Source organism: Cololabis saira, chromosome 2 (genome assembly GCF_033807715.1).
Source record: "Cololabis saira isolate AMF1-May2022 chromosome 2, fColSai1.1, whole genome shotgun sequence".
Lineage (NCBI taxonomy): Eukaryota > Metazoa > Chordata > Actinopteri > Beloniformes > Belonidae > Cololabis > Cololabis saira.
In genome coordinates this window covers 38,432,387-38,442,877 of record NC_084588.1, presented here as the reverse complement: position 1 = coordinate 38,442,877, position 10,491 = coordinate 38,432,387, and the positions used below count along the sequence as shown (strand labels likewise).

General features: G+C 37.3%; 1 protein-coding gene across 1 annotated transcript; it reads right to left on the bottom strand.

The window, feature by feature from the left end:
* Positions 1-1,492: 1,492 nt before the first annotated feature.
* Positions 1,493-10,471, bottom strand: cdc42se2 (CDC42 small effector 2). The gene is made up of 5 exons (XM_061745171.1): positions 10,379-10,471; positions 6,918-7,155; positions 4,856-4,957; positions 4,683-4,761; positions 1,493-3,617 (listed from the first exon to the last, which is right to left on the bottom strand). The coding sequence occupies exons 2-4, from the start codon at positions 6,969-6,971 to the stop codon at positions 4,687-4,689; spliced, it is 231 nt and encodes a 76-aa protein (XP_061601155.1). The 5' UTR covers positions 6,972-7,155; positions 10,379-10,471; the 3' UTR covers positions 1,493-3,617; positions 4,683-4,686.
* Positions 10,472-10,491: the final 20 nt, after the last annotated feature.

The window sequence follows — 10,491 nt, the reverse complement described above, 5'->3', positions numbered from 1 at the left end:
TGAGCCAGCTGGCAAGCCCTTGCAGGCTCATCAGATCGCTGGTACACATTGGTCCGCAGAGATCTCAAGATGTATAGCATATGTCATGGTTTCGATGATTGCAAACTAGTGCAGATGCACGCGAGTCAATTCACAATACATTTTTCCCTGCATGGGCATCGTAAAAGAGTGGAAAACAGGTGATTATCCTGTAAAGTCTCTTCTAAAATGAAGTGTCTACACTGTCTTTGTCTCATATACTTTTTTTTTTGTGAATGTGGGACTGATCCAGGTGCTTGCTAGTTATTTAGTTCGGTCTGGGTGGTTACAAACTGCACAGTGAGTTGTAGATGGAACCAGTGGACTCATGACGTGAAAGTTAAACTTTGTACTTTTTCTGTTTGTGGACACCTTGGATTTGTGCATTCAAAACTTTTTCAGGACCATCATCATTGAAACGTATGTATCAAGCAAACTCAGAGTCTCTCATCAGCGTACCTTTGTTTCATCTGTCATTCACATTTCATGGGATATTAACCCAAATGGTCCAATCATTTTGAAATAAGGGCTTTCTTTACAAAACTAGTCATGCCCGACTGGAAAACGTTAGACATCTTCCGTTAACTGCATTTGAACATTGTTTAGTACTGTTGCATGACTGATGATTCATCATATGTAAAACCCGCAGAATATCTGATTTCAGTGTCTGTCAAAACAAACGATTTGTGGGAATCCCACGGACGGGCCGCTCCCAACAGCACAGGGAGGCGTTAGCTGAAAACGTAACCTCGAGTTTATGCTCGTCAGCTTTTGTAAGAGATGCTAGTGATCCAGTACCAATTCCTAACTTCATGTCAGTCATTTTTCTCCAGTGGTTTTAAAAGCCAAGGCTGATTCTATTGTACACATGACAAATAAAAAGGTAAAAATAAAATAAAAATTATATTATATATATATATATATATATATATAAATATATATATATACACACACACACACACACACACACACACACACACACACACACACACACACACACACACACACACACACACACACACACACACACACACACACACACACACACACACACACACACACACACACACACACACACACACACACACACACACACACACACACACACACACACACACACACACACTACACTGAAATAAAAAAACACTAGTAGACATCAGTTTGGAAAGCTGTAACAACTTTGAAGCGTGGGAAATCTTATATTGAGTTGGTCATTGTTTTACTTCTGAAAAAAAACAACTGAACCACAGAGATATACTCATTCAAAACTGTTGCAAGGCATCAATGTGCTTTGAATATTTAAGGCCTGACATGTTTATTATGTTAAGATATGCACTCGGTTTGCTTATATTTTTAACACTTTTGAGATCTTAAAGTTAAATGTTCATATTTTAGACCTTTTAAGACCTTGCAGACACCTTGATCACCATAGCTCTTTCCCTCTGAAGTAAAAACATGAACTGCAAAGTTGGTTGGACAACATATAACATTTATTTATATTTCTGTTTTTTAAATTTTTTACTCTGAAAATGCAGGAAAAACAAAAACAGATGAATGTCCCTTTAAAGTGGGAACATTGTGACGTGAGATCCTGAGGGGAGAAGAAAAAAAAATACTTTCCATGTTAAGCTACAGACAAGTAAGCAAAATATGTATGAATCTGATTACATATAAATCATGGATCCATCACTTTTACACATCAAATATTTACAGAATCATCATAAAATACATCCTATGACAGGTATCCCAAAACAGTTTGTGTGTGTCACATTCAAGCATTTCACTAGCACAGCCTACTGGTCATACAAAGTACTGCAATCCCAGTTTGACTGTACTTGGAGGAATTAGCTCAAAGCTTGGAGAGAAAAAAAAGGTCTACATTTATTTAAACCCATTGCCACACATCAATTACTACATGGACATAAAAAAAAAGGTGACAATTTTAATTAACTTGACCAAAGCCAATTTCATTAAAGCCATCAGAGATTCTTAACAATCTGAAAGAGTTAAGGCTGTAAATAAAATGACAAATCCAAGTCCAAAACATATTCTTTTTGTACCATTTGACAACAGCATGCTGCACTTAATACATTCAATACATTTTGTTGTTGAAACATAGAATGCACATGGATGACAATCACATGAGATAGACGCTCAAAGCCTGATGGCACGTTCACTACTTTTTTTTTTCTTTTTTACGTCCGATTAACATTTTTCAATGGATCTTGGTTTAGTAAATTGGACAAGACGACACCAAAGTGTGAAACGCTCCATGTCAGAGAAAAGACAGTAGCACCAGTCTCATCGCTAGCACAAGTGACAACCAGCACAGTCAGGCATCAGCTGCATTTATTCAATTACTTTTCCCCAACAAGGGAAAAAACTGTGGGCTTGAAGAGAAGGGAAAAATCCTACGGTGGATCAAAGGATAATACTTTTAACTTTCAATTAATCTTTTATTGTATTTACCTGTCATATAAGACAAAGGCAGCACAAACACTGCGACAAAGGTGGGTCGTGTTACGTTGAATGCTGTTTCAGCTTTAATAGTCATGGCAGAAGAATTTAAAAACAACCAAAAGCTCAGAGGGATCAACTAAACTGGGTTTTACTGGTAAAAACTGAAAATTCAGGCTCTGCTGGTGAAAGATACAATCAACAATAAAAACCAGGTGAAGAGAAACTACACAAATTATTAACGTTATCAAATCTAACCCACATTTGTGGAAGGGTTTGCACTTGTGATTTAGTTGCTTCCAAGTTTAACTCGGTCTACAGTTGGTGCACAAGCACTGAAATGAAGTAAATGCATCTAAAAAAAATAAGAGTCCTCTATAAAATTGTAAGCGTAGTACTCTGAGTATTAAGCTTCTAAACTGCACATGTAAAATAACAAATAAATGTGACTTCAGAAGGCAGATTAGGAAATTCATAGTTTATTAAAATTCTCTATGGTTCAATCTAAATGAGTATATAAAAAAAAAACCTGCTGAAATCAATGAGAAAATTCCTAAGCAAGTGTGAGTGTACAATGTGTGCTCCAGTGTACTCAACTTGTTTCAAGTTTATGAAAAAAAAAACAGCATTCAACCCTGAAAGCAACTCAGACAATTATGAGCATTTCTCAGCATAAAACAATGATCATTTTTGCGTTGCCATCTCTACCTGTCCTTTGATAAACCTCTCAGAATAAAGAATTAAACTGAATGATGTAAATCTCCAATGTGGCCCAGCCACCATGAGGTCCGTTTACAATTCAAATAATAAATACAGGCATCCAATGGGCTACAACAGCAAATGTCTTTGAAAATCATGTTTCTCATGCATACACACAAGCATACATCAGACTGAGATTATGAGCTTTCTAAACCCTCTTATCTACTCTTGACAGTTACTCTTTACAGTGCAACAGTATGGCAGCAAATGGATAGCAGTGCTTTCATTTAATAATAAAAAAAAGGAATGGAAAATAAAATATATACAACATTATGGAAAAGCAGTAGTTTCATCTTTTGGTCCGATGTCCATTATAGACAATACTGCTTTTCTGAAATTTTTTTCCTTACATCAACAACAGTAGTTTCCACAAGACTGAAGAGCTGCGGGAGAAAGGGTGGAACAAACGTTAGGATTTTAAACTCTTAAAAACATAACTGCCTTTTCCCAATTTACTTTTTAAGAGACTTCCTTTGGCTGACTCTGGCTTCTTCTGCTGGACTTTTGTTTACTTTTTAACCGTATCTGATACTGATGGACTAAAGCAGTCCAAACATCTTTAGATATACAAGTCTCAAACTAAAAATGTGACTGTGTCCATGGCAACATCAAGTGGGAGTTTGAAAACAAGGAAATGTGCTACGTTAACAGTTAATCATGAGCGCAACACAACGTCAGGCCAAAGCCAAGAATCATGCCAGGGTTGTGGACAAGAATGTGTGAAATATCATTCAACTTGCTGTCAGCTGAGTCCCTCCCACAAAAGGAAAATGGAGTGATTATCGGCATAAAACAAAGCTCGTCAATAAGAAGTAGTACATTGCTGCCTTCAGCAGGGAAAGAATTCCTGATGAAACATGACCATATACAGCATAAATATGCGCTGTGGGGAACCACTCCAGTTTCTCTCAAAAATGTATGCCACTGCTACCTTGTCGTTATCAAACAGTTGAATGTAGAAGCTATAGCCTATTATAACAAATATTATACAACACATATTTTAACAATATAATTACAGTGAAAGAGAAAGGAACTACAAACTTTCAGATGGGAAATAAACTAAACACCAAAGGTTGCATATCTGTTGTTATCAAGAATGCTGCAGTGCTCCGATAAGAAATTTTCTGCATCGTCACTTTGAAGTTACATGCAAATACAAGAAGACTAAAGTGCCTTTATAAAAAGGGAAAAAAGAAAGAAAAACTTACTTTTTTTCTACAGGCATATGGGTAAATGTTACAGTCCACAGTGAAAGCCACTCAAATAATTATGAGCTTTTCTCAGAATAAAACAATTTACTATTTTTACATTAGGATCTGTCTTTTGAAAAATTTCTCACACTAAAGAAGGAAACTAATTTCCATAAATAAAAAAAAAAGCTGAGATGGGTGTGTGTGGTTTTGCAGTACTGATCAGTTCTACTATGGGATGGTTTTACAGCATCTTACCTGGTTACAGCTGAGAGCCTTCAGAACCCCCGTGTGAGTAGCCTCCTTTAGATTTCATCTGGGCCTGAACAAGGTCCACCTACAAAGTAAAAGACGCAAAATTAACTGACTGAAAACCAGTGTGTGCTATATACTTTTGGCTAAACACTTTGAAAAGTGGTTTAAAAACCTACCGAGGCCAATCCCAGGCCCATGTCCCCCGAGCCTACATGTGTGGTGTGAACAAAGTTTGTTGGCTCCCCGATCATGGAGCGGTCGATCCGTCGTCGCCGTTTCTGAAAAGGAGCAACAAAGCATTTCTTTGAGATAAGTTTCGTCATTCTATGCAATTTTTTTAAAGATATAACTATTCAGAGAAAATAGGGAAGAGGTCGACCAGAGCAAAAACAGAATCTGCTCACCGTTAAAGCTCCTGAAGCATTATTTTTATTAAACAGTGTTACGAATAACGAATAACAAAGAATAAATTCAATCTCATCCATTATTAGTCAGAAAATAATAACAAACAAAGACTGGATGGAGTAAAAATGCGTTTGGACAGCAGTAACTTGTCAAAGGAACTTTTGGTTAGGTTGTTTCCTTGACCTCCTCCATTTGTCTGGCAGGAATTAGAGACTAAACAAAGGCATGTCATCACTTACGTTGTTTTACATTGGTTTAATGGAATACAGGGGCTAAAAAGGCCCCTGGCAGAAAGGTAGCGATTACCTACAATCTTTGCAAGTGGGGCTTGCAGACTCAAGATATTCAGGTCGGTTTCTAATAAGCTGGGTAGACACAGAGGCACCAGTGTCTCCACTGCAGCAGAGTTTGTAACATACTCAGCTGAGCTGTATCAGTGAAGAATGATGCAAACAGAAATAATTATAAACGCATTCCACTGGTAAAGGTGTAAAACTAGCTTAGAATTACAAAACCGTTCTTCATAGAAATGTTTCAGTAAATGTGAATGTACTCAATAGCCCTGAAAACGCTGTAAAAGACATGCCGGGCCTGTTAGTGCCGCTGTGATGCCGTGACGCCGTGACGGAAACAAGCAAAAAAACAAGCGGCGAAACATTGGGCATGCGCACTTGCGCAGACATCTGTAAACAGAGAAGTACGGTTGACTCGTATGACACAAGCATTTCAGAAAAGTTGCGGGGAGAGGCAGTAAAAACAGAGCTATGTAAAAAGGATCTTTGCTCTTTCCACTCTGGAACCTGGTTTGAAAAATTATTGTTTAAACACTCCCAAAACGCCTGCGTACTTTTGCGTTAAGGCATGAGCTTGGGCCTGAATTAAAACACTTGAAGCTTTCTGACTGGACCGCTCTCCAAGCTGCTATGTGACCAGTGCTGCAGCCCTACAAATGCACTTATTTCATTTGCTTAATCTACCCTGAACCTTAGACATCTACCGTATGTGTATGGAGGGGGAAAGAACTGAAATAATCTTTTTGCCCCATGTTTTCAACTTTGAATGCTGCTGGTCAAAGTGTGTCATAATTAGCCATGTTGAATCTAAGTATGTGTTTTGACAAATAGTCCAGTGGAGGCCCAACCACTTTGTTGAATCTGAAATAAAACATTAACCAGCATTGTTTTACTTAAGAAAAATATATATGGTATAATTTGTTTCAGTGCCAAGATTGATAAAGTCTCAGTTACACAATAAAATGTAGTCTTGTATGATAAAGAAAGAAGCACTTCAAAAGATTTGGTTGCAGTAGGAATAAAAAAATAAAAAAGACGCATTAATGTATTCATCTAATGTGATTAGACTTGACTATTTTCTTTCAGAACCAGAGAATTAGCTAGATATTTCGGGGCTCACAAGGAAACCATCAGTGTTTTTGCTGGACCCCCATGTTCCTCCCTCCCTGCTGCAAGTTCATCAGGACTCTGAGACTTGGCCTAAAGGGCTGGGCGAGATTTAAGCCTCCCTCTTAAGCAAAAGCGTCAATAATGACTGGACTTTAGTCAGAGACACAAAAAGGGACTCTCACGAGTGTTTGGTTTAGGGAAACCAGTTGTTTCCCTAAACAACTGGCCCGGTACCATTCAAGTAACAGAAAGCAACTTAAAATGGCCAGGTGCAGGGGGGGGGGGGGGCTAGTAACTGCCTAGAAATAATGTTAAATGTATTAATCTAGATACCTCATAAACCTAATTTCAGCTAGAAAAAAAAACTACGAGAAAGCTTCATTAAAACCAGAGTTAAGCAGTCACTTTTCTAAGAACATTTAATACTTACCGGTTGTGGCTGCTCTGCAATGCAGCAACTGAAACAAACCCAGAACTCAGTCATTCTGAGGCTGACGAAGAAGCCGCAGCAGTTTCCTCTCTCGGTTGAGACGTCTCGCTGCAACTCTTTTCCTGTTCAGTCTTACCAGAGTCACAAAAACACCCACCGGAAACTGATGACAGTCAAGCCACTGTCTTCCCAGGGGTAAACTGTTCTTGAGAGATGGAAAAGTGCACACCTGTTGATGCTGTAAGAAAGGACATAAAATTATGTTAAAAATAAATATAAAAAAAATGGTTATTTTCTTTTATAGCTAACGCTATGTATCTATCAGAACTGTTGTCTGAAACTTTCATAAACTTGCATATTAAAGTTATTTTGACTTCCTCGTTCTTCCTCACAATTTGAAAAACAGCTGCAAGGGTAAAAATATACTAGCGAGACGCATTCAATTGTATGTTTTGAAAAGAATTAAGTAAAAGCAGAGAAACTAGGTCAGCATGTACTGTGTTTCAAAATGGGAGCTCAAGTATTTAGCCACTGTAAAGACGGGCTGTCCTGATGAGCATTCATTTTGCCCCCCCCCCTTTTTGAATCATACATTATAGTATAACATTAATATAATATTGGATTCTTTGGGTTTTCATGACTCCTTTATTAGCAGTGCAGTTGCCCTGGCAAGGCATCCATTTTAATTAACAACCCCCTGGAGTTAAAATCATCCAGAGGATTATCTCACTTCCAGGACAGAAACTGAGAATGTGGAGCAGCGTCTGGCAAAATGTCTGAGGATGCTCCTGCTGATTGTACTTCACATTTACATTAGATTACTTTATTGATCCCCATGGGGAACATTCAGGTGTCACAACTCCTGAAGGAGACAAATAGGATACAGATAGATATAGTGAGAGATGGCGCTATATAAACAAAAGCTGAATTGAAAGAAAAATATAAATGCAAGACATTTTGTGTATTGCGAGACAACTACATGTCTTGTACTCCAGATACTTGAGCAGACCAAATACTTTTATACGGAAAAGGGCTGTATGTGATAAGGTTGCCAACTGTCCCTTGAAAAACGTAATCGTCTCGTATTTATAAACTAATCCCGTATCCCGTATTACTGTGAGTCAAAAAAAATGGAAAATGGCATTGAGCTGTTGAGTTCACAAGTTATTTCTTTCTGTTTTACTACAACTGTAGCCTACAGTCATGGCTTTGAAGCACAAATATGTTTACAAGTTTTCTACAGACTTTCTGTTTGCACTTTTGTTATTGCACTAAAAATGTGCACTATTACAGAATGGATGATCTCCTTTCTTTCCATTGTTTTATATTAATTTATACAATTTTAAGTTAAGCAGGTAAAGTTTCTGTTCAAGAAAGATACTTATTTATTTTTCAGGGAGTTTGCAACCGTAGCATGTGACCAATGGGTAGCCCCCAAGTCTACCAGCCAAGTCACACAGTTAAACTGGTTTCAGATCCTGAAAACGTATAAAAGGAACAGGTCTGATCAACTTTTCAACGTGGATATCAGTTGTTTAAATCAGCCATTTCCCCTCCATCAAACTGGAGGTGTCAGGAGGATCAAATGTTGCCAAAAGCTGACAAAGTAAATGTCCTAATTTGAGCAGGACACGAACCTCGAACCGTCATCATCTGACAAAAATAAGCACAGGGATGTTTGATAATCATAAATCAAGTAGAACCTTAACCTTATTTAAAAAAACATTGAAAAGAAGGATGATTTATTGATACCAAAGTAATGAGTGGTGATGCTTACTATGTTAATTTGGGTATTCATTTAATTGGTGATTTGATTTGATTATTCAAGGATGAAGGAAACTTGTAGACTGCACCTTTTTGTTTCTTTGTTATCCCCATGGAGGCAATTGGTTTTACTGGCAGTCTTATCTCTTACTTCTTGCTTTTATTTCATTACTTTAAATAATCCTTTTGAGGGTAGACAATGAATAAGCTTTGCTTCAGCTTACACCTTTTTCGGTCTAGATGTTATTTGTATATTGGAAACTTTTGTGTATTTTTAGTTTAGTTTAGTTTATTTTCGGTCATGACACAAAAAAAAGAATAAAAATGACAACAAGAAAACGAATACACTGTTCAAAGAAAACATTACAAAAAAGTTTCCAATATACAAATAAACAAATAACATCTAGACCGAAAAAGGTGTAGGCTGAAGCAAAGCTTATTATTTGCCTACCCTCAAAAAGATTAATTAAATTAATGAAATAAAAGCAAGAAGTAAGAGAAAGACTACCAGTAAAACAAATTGCCTCCATGGGGATAACAAAAATTCCTCAAGAAATAAAAAAGATTTTTAAAATAAAAGATGCAGTCTACATGTTTCCTTCATCCTTAAAAAATCAAATCACCAATTAAATAAATACCCAAATCAACATAGCAAGCATCACCACTAGGGGTGGGCAAAAATATTGATACGGCAATATATCGCGATACATAGTCTCCCGATACGATATCGATATTCAATGTATGTATCGCGATATATTGTCGTATCAATATTTTTGCCCACCCCTAGTTGCACTTTATTTTGTGATTTCAGTGTGGGTGAGACACTGCATTTTATTTTTGTCATTTTAAGTCAGTGGCAAGTAGCTGTACTGTATTTTTGTGATTTCAATTTCAGTGTGGGTGAGACACTGCATTTTATTTTGAGTATTTTGTATTTATAAATATTGCACACATTGCACTTTTCATTGTGTTTCAGTGTGTTTTTTCATGCAAATGTTGCATAATTAAAATGGAAAGTTTGAATTACATTGTTTTGACTCAGTCTGTCCAATGAATTATCACTATCATCTGATGTACATATATACAACTTGGATTTTAAGATGTGTAATGCATTTTTAAATTTTTCAGTGAACTATGTAGAATATCGCGATATATCGCATAATCGGGATATCGCAATTTGTATCGTACCGTGGCTCAAGTATCGTTATGCGTATCATATCGTGAGGTCCTTCCCAATACCCACCCCTAGTCACCACTCATTAATTTGATATAAGGAAATGTTTTTTAAAATAAGGTTTTCCTTTCCCTGTTGTCATTTTTATTTTATTTTTGTAAAAGCTATTTTGATGAGTGTTATTTTTATTCTGTTTTTGTGATGTCATGACCGAAACTAAACTAAACTAAACTAATAATCCTGTAAAACCCTTAGATGATGGTTATGTAACTTCTGCGGCAGTGGGTTCCGTCTCTGGTGCTGGACTCCGGTCCGGGCTCTGCTGGTTTCCCCCCGTTTAAAGGAGTTATAAAGCGGATCTTTGAGCAGGGTTTGCAGCATTAGCTCCGTTAGCAGCAGCAAGTCTGTGGTTTCACTGACAGCTAGCCGAGCTGCTAACACACCGCCTTCGACTGAACTATCCCACAAACACGGGTACAAACACATCACCTATATAGTATAGCTTACTAAAATGTGTACTTACTAATTTCCAGGGGTCCGTTGCGGTCCCGGGCGGGCGGGTTTAGCAGGGCTCGCCGGTTTGTTGGAGAAAACGTCCGATCGCCTGAAAAACCAAGAAGCGAAAAAAAAAAAAAA